We start from the raw sequence: 17,743 nt of genomic DNA on the forward strand, positions 1-17,743 counted from the left end.
TGGCATCTAGTCAAAACTGGATGATCTTTAAGATCCCTTCCAACCCAAAGCATTCTATGATTCTGTGATTCTAAGTATCATTTCAAAAGCAGAAGCAACCATCTCAAGTCCAGTAATGTGACAACCACCAAATGCTTTTGCAAGTTCAGTCAGGCAGAAGATGGTGAGAACATCATGCTAGACCCTTTGCCACAGTGCTGTGAAAGAAAAACTGAAATGTTGAAAAATCACGAGAATGTCTTAAATAATGTAAAATTAAAATGAAGTTCTTTATCCCTCTTTCTTAGTTTTCCAGTATCTTGAGTATAGAGGATTAATTTATTCTGTGTTTTCAGTCTTTCTTTGAAGACATGAGGACTGTTACACTTGCTAAAGCCAGCACTGAGACTTTTATGTAATCTCCTGATCTTACAGCTGGAGCTCTATGAAAAATATTGTGACTATAAGCTGTTGTATAAGCTTTATGTATTAGAATCACTGGATGGTTTGGGTTGGAAGGGACCTTAAAGATAATCCAGTTCCTGTCATGTGCAGGGATCCTTCCACCACGTTCCTCAGAGCCCCATTTAGGCTGGTCTTGAACAATTCCAGGGATGGAGAGCCCACAGCCGCTCTGGACAAGTGAATTATTTCCTATGGACACACATTTGCTCTTCCTTACCTCTCACATGGTGCTGATTGCCAGGTTCAAAGTACCAGAATGATGTACCAGGCATATGGAAAAAACACAGATGTTTGCCAGACTTCCCTGTTCTGGATAATTCTGAAGAAAACTGAGACAGCCGCTAATGCCAAATTTCCAAATGCAAATTCATTTTCTAATGCGTATGGGCTCTTAGCTCCCATTGATCTTCCTAGAAATTAGGAACCAAGAGCATTGAAAATGTCTACCTGCATTTTTAGACATTTAGACACATTCAAGATTCTGGGTGAAAGGAAACTTCATAGTAGGCCACAAATGTTTGGGACTGGAGAGAAAATACCACATAGAAAACAAAAAAGATAGATAAACACTTCACCTTTTCACCCTCTGTGTTTATGTGAGGTACCAGTGATAGGATTTATAGGGGGTTGTTCAAAAGAGTATGATATTTATGTACCAGTCTGGTTTTTCTCAGGATAGTTGGGTCATCCTGTGTTCATAGGACAATGACAAAAGGTATATAGTGTATATACCTTTGTTGTCTTGGTATAAGTAACCTGGTCTTGTGCATAAAATAAGATTTTTAAGATGTTAAAAATATGGTAGGGTTTTGTTAAACTGCTCAAATGCAGAGCAAGAGTGACTTCAAGGAAATGAATTCTTAAGTGGAGAAATGGAATCGATAAGGGGAGCCTTGGAAAGTGTGAAGTGCTTTGTATTTCTCCAGTTCGTGATTCCAAAGCCCTCCAGCATTTTACTTACATAAAACATCTGCCTCCAGCTGTTTTGCTTTTCAAAAACAATAGTTTGTAGGAGGGGAATTGGCACCAGTTGTCTATTATGTTTCTATTACTTTAATTTTCAGTATTACTCATACAGCTTTTTTTTTTGAAAAGTATCTTCTCCAAAATGTGTGGCAGTCAGGTTCCCTGGCATCTGATAGTACACATTTTTCACAGTGCTACGTTATTTCAGTAACTTCCTTTTCTGGGGAAAGACTTATCTCTATCTATTCACTGAGACCGTGCAAATTTTTATAGCAAGCAAACAAGGAAAAAAAAAAAGACATGAAAAAGAATAAGTCGGCTCAGAAAAAAAAAGTACCACCTAAACAAAATTCATGCACAGTTCTGTTAATTATTTAAAGAAGACACTCCTGAAGGCTGTTACTTTAAGTAAATCTATTTCACAGCTTAAAAATAGCGTGGTTTTCTATGATGTTTTAGCTGAATATGTCTTCTGCAGAAAACCCTCTCATTTTTCTTGGTTTGGCTTTGAACCAGCCAGTGCTGTATCTGCAGACCTCAGCCATGAGACAAAATTTAGCACACTCCCTGGAAAACTCAGAGCAAAAGCCTTCCCCAACCCTTGGAAAAGGCATGCAAGACCACACAGTTAGGTCCCAGTCCCACACCCACTGGAGCTTGCATGCTTGCAGTAGAAAGGATTTGCCCTATGGTCAAAGAACACATTAACCACGAATTGGAGCCTACTCACATCTGCATTCCTTGCTAAGCTCTTTCCATGAAGAGTTCAAGGGGACTGAGGTAGCTGTAAACATGTCATCCTGACTTCCCACTAAACATCTACCAGATGGGAACATCTCCTAGAAAAATGGTGCCTTTATGTGGTCTCCAGATCTTACAGCTGGAGCTCTGGACACTTTGGAAAAGACTGATTTAGAATGGTTTGGTTTTAGGTGGGCTTAATATTTATTTTTCTCACACCATTTTCTCAGAAATGCAACTATATTAGCAAACTGTTTAATAAAATGACACTGATAAAAGTACTGTTAAGATTAGATCAGAATTTAAGTGGTTGGTAGGACATTAACATTATATTTGAAATAAAAGGAACTTAATAGACAAATATGAAGATGAATCTAAAGCTGAGGATTACATCCTTCACATCACATTGTGATTGTCTAAATACCCAAATATTTCTCAACTTTCCATATTTTGCCAAATAAGCTCCATGAAATTTTAGGGCAGAAAAGACATGAGTGAAAGCTATTCTGGGAAAACCAAGTTCCCATAGTCTAGCTGGCCACATAAACCAAAAATGTTTTGTTCTCTTGTGAGCTCTTCAGGTGTAGACAACTCCCATGTTTTCAGAACTCTGCTCATTAATTGTTGATGAGAAATTATGAAGGTTGCAGATAGATAATCTTACAATAGCCCCCACAACATTACACTTCACCTTTTATTTTCTGTTTCAGATTACACCACTTTGTGGCATAACAAATGTGCACAGGTTAGCTGTTTTTTTTTTTTTTCTTTTGATTGATGGAAGATAAAACCTAAGGAGATCAAGACAGCTTGTATTAATTGTCAGCATGTTTTCTCAGTGACAGTGATTGTACAACTTGTCTTCCCTTTTATTTTATGAGCTAGAACTAAACAAAATTATAATGTATGTTTACCTAGTCACTAGTAAAAGTGCTGAGCTGCTCAATTACTTTCATTGAATCAGTGACTGCCTGCTTAGAGGCCACGGGCCAAGGGGTGGTTGTGTCAGTTTTTTCTGCTGCTTGCTAACTTGACACTGGTAAAATTGGAAGCTATTTAGTTTTTCCTTAAATCACTTCCAGCTCTTCCAAATTTTTTCTCATAACTGCATGCCAGCTAGTATACCCATACCTGGAGAGAGCTCTCTGGAATAATCAGAGATAATACACTATACTGAAATCCACTCTTTTATATTGTTCAAATTTGAACAGCATAATTGAACATGTACTTTGTAGCTTAGTCAGTTCTTCATAGAACAAAGGCAGTTACTCACTTTTTTTTACATCACAACTTCCCACAGAAGTAGAATTTTTTTTCTTTGTGACAAGGAGTGCTACCTATTAATTAAGCTTTCTTCTGTGGGCATCTGGACTGGCTGCTGACAGCAATGCATCAATGAATTAATGAGAATAAAACAACCTGACACCTGCTTTGTTTTTTATTCTGTCAAATGTAGCAACTACTGAAAAAAGTGTTAAGACACCTAGATTTGTTGACTATAGAAAGTTTTTTTTTTTTTTTGATAGTTGCAGTATACAAATAAAAATTATTTTGGAACCTCAGAGGCATAGCTAAATAAAAGCTCTGCTGTTTGGCATAAGAGTATGGCATTACGTATAATAATTTTCAGAAAGAAGAAAGCATTTGGGTTTTGTTAATTGAGTAATGAGGAAGTAAAGCTTTGCTGTTTATTAGGTTGTTATCTAATGATATGGTCATTGTGAATCATAAGGTGTTTTGGAGTTGGGCATTTTGATAAATGTATGAGATTAAGTTGCTTTCATGCATGAGCATTTTGTCAAAAAACCTGCAGGGCCCTGTGCTTGTAGTGATGTGATCAACATAAACACAATGTAACTGGAAATTGCTTTGTATCTAATGAATAGAGCAAGGTATCCTAAATGCACCTTGACACATTAATTAAAATCAACCTTTAAAAGAGGAGAACAATATATGAGGAGCATACTTAAGTGGGTAATTCTTCTGTGATTTTCCACCATATTGTGCATCTGCAGTCATCTTGATTTATCAAGCTAAGGCAGCTGTGAGGGTGAAACATGTAACAAATTGTTATCAATATTTTTGTTTGCAAACAAAAGGAGTATTAGTGTTGCATCTTGGTTTCTGCCTGAGCAGAATTTGAAGCTTTCTGTAATATTTCAGTATTTTATTGGAAATTGATGTGGTAAAACTAAAGTGGGTTAATTGAAGCCTTTTAATCTAATCTGACAGTCAGTAAAAATGTAAGTAAATGTTATTAGTATAACTCTAATAATTCTGCTGCTAACAGGAGAAGACTTGCCTTGGATTTTTGAGCCATTTCTATTTTGGGATGAGAGGAGCTTAGAGGTTTGTGATCCTCAGTAATTTATCTTTTTGTCTGCCCCTGTGTATTTGCTAAGCCAGAGTTCATAAGAGACATAAAAGATTACAGACATTTAGGGAAGCCTCTTTGTTTTAGGAATTCTTAAACTAAATCTAAACCATCCTTTTGGCACCTCTTAAGAAGTTCCAGTTAAACAAGATTTGAAACTGGGAGAGTTCCTCACTTATCAGAGTTGGTCTCTTACATTGCTTAGCTTGCTTGGGCTCTCTAGACAACATGATATTTGCCAGTCTGTCAGCTACCTTCCTTCCTTTATTATCAACCTTGATGCTAACAAGCCCATAAAAATCAGCAGCACTTCTCTTGTGTTTGCATTTCACCTAGAATAGTCACAACAGAATAAGAAGTAATTAAATATTCTGGTCATGCTTTGGACTAGAAGTGTGTTGTTTTGATTGTCCTTTGCATAACCAAACATTGTGGATGGAAGCTGGATCAACCTTTGTTTCTCTTTTTGTACAGTACCTACCTAAGACAATTGGGCTCTGACCTGTGATGCAGTCACCTGACTTTGGACAAAATAAAGAAATAGTTTTATCTCTTAGGTGACTTAGCTACAGGACTTTGAATGCATTAATGGGAGTTATATAATGAAGTTTCTTTTTCCAGTTTTGGAAATCTTAGCATTTTCATCCAATCTGCTCCATACTTGTATTTTGAAACTCCACTGTCATTAAGCGTGCACCACAGTGAAATAATGCCATATAGGTATTGGTTCTACAGCATCCTTTGTCTAGAGATACATTTTATTTTTGTGATTTACTGATATATTAAATATGAAGTATTTATTAGATTGCAGTATTCAGTAAGTATGTATTAATCTGGTTGATATAAACAGCCATTGAAGAAGCCAGGCAAATGTCCTTCACTAAATACCAGAGACAAGAGATGGTGCGAAGATTTCATTGTGTTGCCCACACATCTGTCTTGGTTATGATAGTCTCTAAAGGAAGGAAAATGGAGAAGTTACTTTTGATTCCATTAAATCCTTGACCTCTTAAAAGCCTAATACTAAGGGATTCCATTAGTGGCAAGTATAGTTGTAGGCTGAGTGATTCATCCCCATGTATTCAAGTCTCACAATTCATACATAAGAATTACATCCATTTCTCACAGCTTTAGCATTCTCTAGGTAAAATATTTAATTAACTTGCCTCAGAATAAAAGGCTTGATTAGTCTTTGTCAGTGAGTGATTCATTGGACTGTGGATTTGTCCATCCACCTTGGCCAGAGACTTCTGAAGCCTTAAGACAATTTCAACTAAATTGGCAAATTGGGGGCAATACAAAAATAAATGGCAAGTTTTGTGATTGGGCAGACAAGGAGAACTTTATTAGTGCGTTTGCTAGGTTCCTGTGAAAATCATGGAAAAGATATTGTCACAGTGGGGAAAGACTCGAGCAGACCTTGCAGCTGACCATAAGGTGCAAGGCTGGAGGAAACCAGGCTTCATTAGTTCTGCAACAACTGCTTGGTTTTCTTTTCCTTTTTAAGTCTCATTATGGGAACTGTCAGTAGCTGACAGATACAGAGAGCTTGACTTTTAGGAATGTGGATGTTACCATCTCTTTGCTGCTGCTCTTGGGAGCCTAGCCTGTCAAACACAGTGGTGAATGCAAAATGGATGAGCATGACAAAGTCCAGCCACATTTATTCAGATGAAGTATTAGGTTTTGCATGCTAGTTTTAACATGTAGGGACCTGGGCCCTTCCATCTCTTCTGAATACTTTCAGGTTATTCTACAAACTGTGGGTAATATCCACAGTTACACAGGAGACAGGGCATGGTGTAAGAATCAAAATTATTGTATTCCTAACGATGGGGAAATGACCCCTTCATGTTGGTTGATACAGTTGTGGTTGGTCAATGTTTCCTTAATAATTCTGCATTGCATTTTTCTCTTGTTCCTCTTTGTGCAGAGGTGCAAAAGATGGAAGGTGACTCACTCAGAGTGGAGCTGTTATTCCAACAGGAATCACTTTCTGCTGGTGTGTCTTCTGTGAACTGTTGAATCACTGCCCAACTTCTGTGTCCCTAAAGAACAGGCCCAAGCAGCAGTGATTGAAACAAGTGTTGGACCACAGCTGTCCTTGAGACCAGTGCACAGGAGTCAGGAGGGTTTTGTCTGGAAAATTTACTTTCTGCTCACTTAAACCCAGGTGGTTTTTGCTTTACAAGGGTAGTGTTTCAGAGGGATGAGATACTGTGAGAAAACTAAATGGATGCAAAGTCAGTCTTGTCTCATACTCCTGTTTTACCTTCCTTAGCTGCCTGTAGCTTCTCCTAGGCCATCTGAGCTTTTGATATTGTCTCCAGAATCAAGATCTGAGACCAAAAATTAACTTTCTCTTTACACAAAATGTACTTCATAAATGAATTTAATCCACGGCACTTCAGGAGTCCCAGAGGCAGCTACTGGTGACCTGGGTCTGTGGTGCTGCCTACCTGAGTTTCTGTCACTGCCTGGGCTCCTGTTGACAGGGTGTTTGGAACAGAATATCCATAACTGGCATCTGGAGAGTCCTAGATAAGGAGCAATATCTTCTTTTGGTTCAGACACTGTGCTGGAGGAACAAGGGGGAAGGCTGCACAGCGGTTGTTTTGAGATTGTGGGGCTGTGCTTAGAACTCTGAAATAGGATTTTATTGGGGGTTGCAGAAAAAGGACATGTGATTTTAAAAAAATACTATTTTAACTTTTATTCTGCATTGCTTTTGAAATGGAGAGTCAGCCTGAATTTGAAACTGCGTTCTGGCTCGAGCTATTACACTAATAACAGGGCAGGTTAGCATAGGTCTCCTAGCACTGAAGGTGTGCAGCTAATACATAGTCATATAGCTTGCTGGAAGTAGTTTTTACATGAATTTGGTATAACCAGGTCACTTTAGGTCACTGTGGTAGTCATCACAGCCCTGTAAATGGTACAGTTAAACCAGTGGATACTATTTTTTCTATTAATCTTCCTAGAAAAGCCTTTGTAATCCTAATTTTCTAGGCCATTAGGGTAAAGGCAGATTACAGCTAAAGCTGGTTTATTAACTTTACTCACCTTGGGTTTAACCAGTCCAGATCTCCTTTGTTGGGTGCCTATACCTGGAGTCATTACTTTTGTCAATGGTCTTTCAAACTTGTTTTCTTACATTTAGGCCTGCGTATCCTTATCTTACCATGAAGTTGATTGAGCTTCAGAGCTGGCCCTCAACTGAGCAGCAGGTTGCACCAGGACTTTTCCAGAGGTCCCTGCCAACCTCAGTTATTTTGGGTTTCTAACTTGTGCCCTCTTCACAGCATGTGAGGCAAAGTCCCAATTTATTCACAGGTACACAGCACACTGCAGTGAAGCAGCAGGAGCCCCCAAACTGTGGTGGCTGAATCTTCTTCCATCACTTCATCTGTCAGTTTAGTGATGCCACTCTGCACAGGTCCAGTCATGGTCCCTCCTGGCTGTGCCCATGCCAGGAGAGCCTTTCTTGGATCAATCCCAAATTACAAGGCACAAGTCGCCACAGTGGGCAACACCGGGTTAGCAGTTGGCTCTGGACAGTGCAGGTGACGAGCCTGGTGCCACCGATGAGCTGAGGGGCAGAACAATGGACAGATCCTTTTCCCCATGGAAGCGCTTGTCTTAATGACAGAAATCGTATTTTTGCACGGGCTTCATTTGCTCCTCAGCTCTCAGCTTCTGATACAGACCTCTTCTGACCGTTCACTGCAGCCTGCTGGGACGGAGGGCCAAGCCAAGGCCGTCCATCCTCAAGAGGCAGCGCTGTGTGCTCGCCCCCCGCGCCCCTCGGGCTGCAGCGCAGCCGCGCCGAGCGTCTGCGCGAATGTTGCTGGGGCGCTCTGGGAAAGGCTCTGCCCGGAGCTTTCGGTGAAAGTTCACAAGCGGCGGGGGAGAGCCGTGCCCGCCGCGGCTCCCGCGGGGCGCGAGTGTTCGTGTCCGTGTCCGCGATTGCCGGAGCCCGCCCGGCGTTTCGGCGCGGACCAGCAGATGGCGGCGCCGCCCCGGCTGGGCGCGCAGCCCCGCGCACGGCGCTGCCGCTGAGCCCCGCTCCGGTTACAGCCCTCCCCCGCCCCCGCCCTCCGCCGCGGTGTCTCCCTCCCTCCCCGCCACCTCCCCGCCTGTCACTACCACGCCGGAGAGCCACCATGGCGCACGGCGGGCCACGCGTGTCCGCCGCTGCCGCTCCGCGCGGGGCTGCCCGGCTGCCGCCGCCGCTGCTGCTGCTGCTGCTGCCGCCGCTGCTGGGCGCCGCCGCCGCGCCGCGCTGCGCGGAGCCCTGCGGCCGCCCGCGCCCCGTAGCCCTGACCCGCGGGGCGCGCAGCCCGCCGGAGCCGCGGTGGAGCGGCGGGGCGGCGGTGGAGAGCAGCCGCTCCAGGAGAGCATCCTTGGCGGGCGGCCGGGAGCAGGTCTCCCTCATCAGCACCTCCTTCGTGCTGAAAGGGGACGCGTCTCACAACCAGGCGATGGTGCACTGGACGGGCGAGAACAGCAGCGTGAGTACGAGGGGCAGCGCGGGCGGGCTTTGGGGTCCCTGCCCTTGTCGTTGCTTCGCTCTTCCAACTTGCGGGGAGCAACCTGCGCTCGGTGCGGCCGGAGCGCGCTGCTCCCGCCTCCCGCTGGCCGGCCCGGGGCGGGGGAGTCCCCGCGGGCAGCGCTCGGGGTGCTGCGGACGGTGAGGTGCCGCCGGGAGGCGAAGCGCCGCCGTGGTCGGGCCGACCCCGCGTACCCCTCGCCACTTCCCCAGAAAGTTTGGAAAGTTTGCGAGCGCGCATCTTGCAGAGGCGCCGGGTGCGCGGTGTGCGCCGCGCTGCGAGGAGGAGCAGGAGGAGGACGAGGAAGAGGAGGAAGGCGGCTTAGCTCCGGACCGACCAGGCGGTGTCCGTGTGCGGCCGGCGTGCCCCCGGGTCTGTGTCCGGGTAAAGGAGAGGCACGGACGAACAGCGGTGCGGGATTATCTCCTCCAGCCCCGCATGAAGTCCCAGATTAAATTGTCGAGGCTTAATCGATTCACCGCGATTCAGTCATCCCCATGTAATCTCCCCCGCGCCGCGCTCTGCCTCCTCAAGCGCCGGGGAAAGAAAAACCCGAAACAAACGGGAGATGAAATAAAACGTAGCTCTGGGCTTGAGGTGGTGTGAGCAGCAGGAGTGAGAGAGCGGGACGGCGCCGCAGGTGCGTAGGGAAGTCCCGCAAAGGTCCGGAATAGCAGCAGCTCTCCGAGGGGGCTTTTACAGCCACATCGGTGCATAAAAACCTTGCTCTGGGACCAGTGATACTGCATTAGAGCATCAGTGTTCACAACTTTTCACAGTTAAAGCAATGTGTCTTGCCTTTACTATCTGTTTTAGACAGTAACTCTTACAGTGGATGCCACTAATATTTTTTAAACTAATTTTCAGTTTCAGCTAGTCTTCACTTCTTTATTATTAATCCATTAATGGTTGTGTATTTGCACGGGTGGTTTCAGGGATTTGCTGCTTCTAATTTATTCTTCACTGAAACATTATATCATAACAGTGGGCGTCATGGGTAAATATTACACAGTACCTTGCACTGTCTGTGTAACTTCATAGTCAGGAAAATATCGTTATGAAAGCTTAAGATGAGCTTTCTTCTGGAGGATTTTAGTGTTTCTGGAAAACTCTTGAGTGTTTTAACTACATTCAGCTAAGCTCCGACTCTGCTTGAACTTTGTGAATTTAGTATAAAGTTTACTTAAACTTGGCTCAGTTCAGAGTGTGTGTGTTATGCTTCCCATAAGTATGTGAATTATCATCCTTTCTCTAGGACCTGAAGTCCCGGGTTTTTGTCTGTTTTGCTAGGGAGTCAGCCAGGATGTGAGCTGCTAAGGCTCCACTGATGAGGATGCAGTGATTCCCTGAGCATGCTGAGTGCTTATGTTAATGCTCTTGTATAATCGGGTGTCAGAGTTGAAGTCAGCATCATAAAGCTTGACACTTTCAAAGGCAGTTTTTGATTTCCTCAGGAAGGAAGTGTAAGATGATGGTCATTTTCTGTGAAAAGAAAGTGTTGCAAATCAGCAGCATCAGCTATTCTGATTCTGTCCTTCCTCCATTTCTCTGCTATTAAACGGCTGCTGTTTTTTGTGGACAGTGCTTGCAGGCTGTTAGGACAGCTTCCTTGAAGAATTCAGTATTAAAAAGTTGGCATAAGTTCACTTTTTGACATAGAAGGCAAGTAACAGCTTTCATGCAAAGCATTCTGCACTCTAAAATGAATATAGTAGAACCTTGCTAATCCACAGTTATGACTAGCGGTCTCGCCTCGCCTCTCTGCAAAGATTTAATAACAGATGCTGCAGTGAGGGCTTGTATTGCTAAAATGTTATTATTTTTTCACAGTATGCTACAGCTCCCTTACTAGAATACTACCACATAGTCTCTTCAAAAGCAAAGATAAATGGCAACTGTCAGAAGAAATGAAAGTGGTTACAGTCTTTGCTGCAACTTAGCTCTTTTTTTGTTTGCTTAGTTACTATCTACTAATTCAATTTTGCAGAAGGACACACTCATCATGAATGCCTGCAGACCTTCTGTACATTATTTATACATTCAATAAAAAATACTTTTGCAAAGTTCCTTACTAAGTATGATGCTTACTGTGCCTGCCATCAGCTGATTACTGTCAAGAAAGACAGTATTTGAACAAGTGACCTGTTAATGAAAGATTTTGCTGCCTTAACCCAAATGAAAGCAGCCAGTCTTTGCACTGGATGTTCTACAATATGACTGTCAGCATTTTTTTAATATCTTTTCTTGTTAGTTAGCTTTGTTTTATTGCATGCTTCCAGAAGAAGGGCTGATTTTAACAAAGGCTTCCAGAGAAAAATGATTTGTAAATACAGTTCATAGAATATTTTTTCTTTATTATTATTTTTTTTTTAAGAATGGAAGAAATATATTAAGCTCAAAGGAAATGGGATGGCCTCCAGAGGATTGGAGAGAATTTTGCTGCATGTCTGTATGTTATATTCAAACAATTGAAAATAAGCACCTGATCCCAAACATATTTAAAGTAGTCTTGAATGTCTCTTTCTTTAAGTAGATATGTATGAATTTATTTATATTACTCTGGGTTGTTTGCAGGTAGGAACTGTGTGATCCAGTGCTTCTCAAACCTGCCACCTTATTCTGTGTTCTTAAATCTGTGGCAAGTTTTTCCTTGTCTTGGAAGTACAGGCTTGAGTCTCAAAGCTCTGTTCTGTCCCAGGCACACTGCAGCCAAGGGAAGGGCTGTCATTCCTGCAGTGGGGTTTTGGATCAGGCCCTGCGAACCTCAGGAGGCACTCAGCAATCTGAAAGTGTCACCGCACACGTTTGGCACCTCATTGGAGGTACTCAGCACTTTGTAAACCAAGGAGCTAAACTAGTTTCTTTACCCTTTACAGCTGTGGCTGAAAATTTGACAGTGATGAGCTCCAGATGATCACATATCCTCTTAAACACCTCACCTAGTAAAATAAATGAAGAAGAAATATGCAATAGGATTATTCCTTTGAGCTCCATGATGAAGAGATAAATAGCTATAAAAGCAGAGGGGGCAGCTGCATCCCTCAGGGATGTTCACCTGCATGAACAGCTCATTGAAAGTGCTGCCGTGGAGTACTCATGTGTGGATCAAGGGCAAATACATGAATGTGAGAGGGGCAGAGGTTAGGTTGATGTGCAGATGGAGTTTTAAAAAAATAATTTCCATTGTGTAAATCATCCTGTGCTGCAGTAGTAGGGCTGTGAGATTTCTGCTTGCATGAGATGTCTTGAGAGAAACTAGGGAGGCTATAAATTAAATTGATCCTCTCTCTTCCCTCTTCTCTGTACTGTAGAAGTCTGATGTTTACTTATTTATTTATTATCCTCTTGTAATGCTGTTAGTTTGGTGAGTTAGAGAAATGGTGGCTTTGATGGCAAAGCAGAGGATGTCGTATTGTGAGATAGGCAAATTGCTTCCAGCTTTGTGTCCTCGTTACTTTATTTTGTAGTCTAATAATTATTTACAAATCCTATGAACAAGAAGCATGTCCCCAACCTTTCTTTGCAGTGGGATGTGTAGTCAAACCCATCACTGGTGATGTAGGTCTTGCAAAGCCTGTACTTGTCACAGCAAGAATGTATCTGGTTAGTGAATTCCTGCAATTAGTATTTCTGCTCTCTGTCCCCTCTGCCCACAGAAAGCTGTTGTGTGGTCTTACTTTCAAACAAAGGCTCATGCAAGTGGAACTAATTTTCCTGCCAGTCTTAAAATATCATAAACTGAAGACATGGCAGGTGGGTGGTGCAACACACCATGTACTGTGGGAAGGGCAAGGAATTGCCATCCGTGTAATGATAAACAACACTGAGAATTGGGATATACACAGGTGGCATGCTAAAGGAATAGCCCTTGGTGTGTTAAGCTAAATATGCATGTGCCCAGATTGACTAAAAATATGCAAGCCTTTCTGATTTGGGGGAAAAATAGTCAATTCATGACAACTTTTAAAAATCCTACTTTTCCTTTGAAGAGACCTTAGTCACCCCAGGAGCTTTTTTTTGGTGCTAGATAAGCAACTTTGTTTGCAAAACTATATTCTTTTTGACCCTCCTGAAGAATTCCCGTTCTGCATTCATACTAGCCAATTTAAAAAAAAAAAAAAATCAAAGCCAAAGCAGAAATAGGTGGAGAATGAGACTTGTATTCACAATTGATTTTGATTCAGGGGCTGCTCTTCATGCTGTGTGCAGACTGCTAAAGTAGTGTGAGCAGGACTTTGGCCAGCTTCTTCCAAGTCTGCAGTTTCATGGTGCTGGTATTTAATTTTTTTGTTTGTTGTCAAAATATTAAGTCCATGCAGGCGCTCATTTGTTCAGTAACTTGATGTCATGATCCCCCATAAACATGTTTGTTATGGAAAATAAATATAAATATGCACATAAATTTTTTTGAGTCCCAAAAAGCAGTGACTTACCACAAAGAAAGATTTATTGCATGTCTACAGATATTGCTACACACAAAAACTTTAGCTGATACAGACTTGTTTACATTTGATATACAGAAACTTTGTTTAATTTAGAAACTTTCTCTTTTTGATACAGTTTCACCATTATGATTTGTAGAGGCTGGTGATGACTACATGTATTCTTCTGGCAGATGTTTTATTTAATTGTTTTTTTGTTTTGTTCAGTTGCAAGCAGTTGTGAGGAAAATTATAAAAAGCATTGAGTTCAACATTACTGTAGCAGTATCTGTAATGGTAAATGTAGTTATGTGTGCAAACATGGGCTAAAGTCTATTTCTGGTAAGGTTTGGGTGGTGGTTCTGCAGAGTAGTCAGGCTACATTTTATGAAACTAAAGGGAGCATGAGGTCAAAAATCCTGACAGCTCAGACCTTTGATAAATGGCAGATATGTTGCAAAGTGAAAAGTAGATTTCCCATTGGGAAGGTTTTTCTTAAAATTCCTTGAGATGATAGTGTGATTATAAAAACAAACAGAAACCAAACCCAATAATCATATTTGAATGGAACAGCAGAATCCCACATGGAAAACAGAATGATTTTAATCTGATTGAAGTAAGGAGTTTAAAATTTCTTTTTCCTTTTTCTTTTTTATTGGTATAAAGTTTCTGGCTTACTTCATCTATTTGCTTCTACCAGCCTCTGTTTTCCCTCTCTACCAGCATTACATCTGGCTGTAAGTCATATTGCTACTTGCTGAGCTCTATCCTCATCTCAGCAAATTCCAGCTGCTAAAGGAAAGGGAGATAGCACCTCTTCTCATCCCCTAAGTAGACACTTAAAATTGATATAAACTAATTAGTAAATGTGTTATACAAACATGCTTCAAAGTCCTCCTCCATGAACCTGCAGCCGTACCTGGTTTTACCTGGTTTGCTGGTTTGGCTGGCATTACCTGGCTTGCTTAGGAACAAACTATGATAACAAAATTACTGTGCTGACACTGGGACAGGCTCAGTTTAAATCTAGAGGGAAATTTGGCAATGTACACTCTAGAGAGAGACCAGATTGAAATCCTCCCTGTGATACTGCTGATGTATTACACGTGCATGATAAACAAAGCAATCATAAGGGATGTGTTCAGGCTGGGGATAGCAGCTCACATATCCCTGTGGGAACATAATGCATTCTTCCCAAGCTGATGGTCTTAGAAATCTACTGATATACATCTTTGGAGAAAGAACTGAGGACATCCCTTTTGACTTTATTAAAATTCAATAGAGTAGAAGATCCTTTTTTAAAGAATGGAAAGGGGAAATTATTATGTTTTCATAAAAACAGTAATTGTTCTGCTAAAATGGGAAGCTTTGTAAGGTATGGACCACCTTATGAATTTAAAACATGAAACTGCCCAGATTACAGAAGCTTTTATGCCAAGTCCTTTGCCTGTCCAAATATAATATTTTATATTTGTGTCAGTTAAGACCAAAGGTTGTTGACATAAAGGAGAGAGAATGGGTAGTACAATCAAGTGGATCCTTCTGTTGTTCTGAAAATTCAACCTCATTTATGCAAAAGCAGAAAGTATAGGTTGAAACTATTTTGCAGTATATGACTTGTTGCTGTAGCTCAGAATGAAACTTGATAACCTGCAACATCTTCAGAATTTTTATTCTCAAAGTCTCACATTCCTTACCAAACATTCCCATCCCCAACCCCCTGTCCCAGTAATAATAATTTAAAACTCTAACAAATCACCAATGACAAAACCATTTTTAAAGAAATAATGTGTGGGATCCTTTGCTGTGCTTTATTTCTTTAGGAAGGGTAAAATTCTGCGCTGCAAGGGTGGTGAGACTCTGGAAAAAGTTGTCTGGAGAAGCTGTGGGTGCCCCATCCCTGGAGCTGTCCAAGGCCTGGCTGGATGGGGCTTTGGGATCTAGGGGAAGGTTTTGTGCCAATGGCCCGGGAATTGGAACTAGATGAACTTTATGGTCCCTTCCAGACAAAACCATTCTGTGATTCTATGATCCAGCCATTAAGTCTAAGCTTGGACTTCTGCAGTAGGAAGGAGATGGGGAGGGTCTCTGTTTGACCCCTGACAATGTTAACAGACATGCTTGAGAAAGCTGGGTACATCTGCTGGACTTGCTGACTCTAGTGTGATGAGTAGAGAAGTGCTGATGAATCCTGCTGGGGGTCACCAGCCCTGGGTGAGGCTGTTGTGGGAAGAGCAGAGATGCTGAGGTGCTGCTGCCTTGCAGCCTGGCAGAGCTGGTGATGCTCTGCACAGCCCTGTCACCACTTCTGTGAGCTCCAAGCAAGAATTGAGGTGCAGTTGATGCCTGGGGGAAATTTAAGGCTTGGCCAGAGACAGAGCATGAGGTTCCAACAGCTGTAGGATTAAATTGAAGCCGGATAGTAGTGCCAAAGAACTTTTGCCAGGTAACTCACCAGTATCCTCTGAAATATCTCTTGCCTTTCATAGATGATTTTGCATATTCCTACCTGCAAGGTGAGAATAATAGTACTTCTCCATCTCTTAGGATGGCTTTTGTCTAAAAATTAGCTTTGCACTTTGATATTAAAGTAATGGTTATCACCTAAAAGAGGCAGGACTATCACATCTGTGATTTCTTTGTTCCTTTGACAGTACAGCCCAGGAATTAGAAATTAAAAGACTCTCACAAGTCATGCAAACTTGTCTGCTTGTTCTGATGTTTGTTTTGATCAGGGCTCCTTTTATTGTGTAGTCCAGTTTAATTTAAATGCCTAGACTCTGGCACTTCAAGATCATTCAACAGTCTTAAGATTATGCGACTAAAAACAGTATCAGTGAAACCTAAACTGTATTTAATATTATTTTTCTGCCTTTGTTTAGCAGCTTAATCAAACAACTATGTTTCTTTCTCAGTGTTTGTACTTTTCCTGCTCTTGTAAATGTAAAAAAATTATTTCTCTGAATAACATTTTTTTTACCTTTTAAGTTTTCTTTTGTAGTTCACTTTTTCTAGCTCTTTAATTGCACCATCTGGATAGGACAGTACCTAGATATAATAGTAACTATTGTGTATCTGATGGGCACATTTTTAGAAATGTACTTGCACACAGAGATTATTGTTAATTTCTGGCATCCTTCTAATCATCATTATGATTATCTGTTCTCCTAAAGGGAAAATCACAGAACAGCAAATAGTTGTTTTTTTCTTTTTTTAAGGGAAGTCATAGAAACTTAATTTGTGCATCGGCAAAAAAAGCTGGTTTTTTGTGGTTTCTATGCAGTAACATTATTAAAAATTTGTTCTAGTAGATAAAGTAGATGTATTTAATGTTTTTTTTCCCCCATTCAGTTTATGAACTTTGTTTCTTTGTCACTGGTGGCACGGTAGAGCTGCATGAGTGTTGCAGCATCATATTTGGGAGCACCAATCCCTGTGAGTGTCCTCACTCCTGTGGAGCAGTACACCCGTGTTTACTGGCCAGTGTGTTAAGTTTTAGCAGATGGCAAGCTACACTCTGTGAAAACACTTTTTTTTAAATCACAGTAACTGTCTGTGGTCTGGTCCCTGGACTGCAAGTGCCCAGGGAAAGAGCAATATTCCCCCTGCATGCGTATGAGCAAGATGTGTACTGGGGTTCTGAGTTGGTAACATTTAGGTGCTGTGTAATACCAATAAATAATGATGATGATGATTGAGAATCGAGCTGTTCCACCTGTAAATTTTACCAATGTGCAGCTTGGCTGCCCTAACTGAGCTATAGTGGAGAAATGTTGCTTTTCTCAGGTGGTGAAGAAGAGCCTGTTTATGATTAATGCATTCCCATGCTTCCCTCCACCAACAATTGTCACTTGAAGACAGGTGCCCAAGGGAATGGAGCTGGAGGCTGAGAGGAGGATTTTGGAATCACTCTTTGAGCTTTCAGCACTGTTTCACAGTGGTAAATGTGACTGAGTCTGAAGAAATTGTTGTTTCTGCATTGAAAACACAATTGTATCAGTGGTAGCAGGTTGCCATAAAATCCTCGAGGGGTACAATAAGGTATTTTTCCTGTGTTTGCTAGCAGAAAGATACCTTGTAACTTGGTCTTTTCAGAGGATTGGAACTGTTTGTGAAGTCTGACACATCTAAATCTGCAGCAGCACTCATTAAGTCTTGCCATTTATGGAGAGCAGAATACGCTTCTCTCAGCTCTTGTTTTATGCTCCCAGCAATTGTTTTGGGTGTTCAGCCTAAGGAAGCACCAC

The 17,743-nt window shown here is 41.8% G+C and overlaps 1 protein-coding gene across 4 annotated transcripts in view; it reads left to right on the forward strand.

Annotated features, from left to right (window-relative positions):
* The first annotated feature begins 8,927 nt into the window (after positions 1-8,927).
* Positions 8,928-17,743, forward strand: part of SORCS2 (sortilin related VPS10 domain containing receptor 2) — a 519,673-nt gene continuing 510,857 nt past the window's right edge. For all 4 annotated transcript variants that reach the window (XM_054290103.1, XM_054290102.1, XM_054290105.1 and 1 more), the window contains exon 1: positions 8,928-9,036. In XM_054290103.1, coding sequence (XP_054146078.1) covers positions 9,007-9,036 — 30 coding nt within the window. In that variant the 5' untranslated portion in view covers positions 8,928-9,006. The remainder of the gene's footprint in view (positions 9,037-17,743) is intronic.

The sequence above is a fragment of the Melozone crissalis genome, unplaced genomic scaffold (genome assembly GCF_028551555.1).
Source record: "Melozone crissalis strain CALT ecotype California unplaced genomic scaffold, PUWL_Pcris_2 ptg000006l_1, whole genome shotgun sequence".
NCBI lineage: Eukaryota > Metazoa > Chordata > Aves > Passeriformes > Passerellidae > Melozone > Melozone crissalis.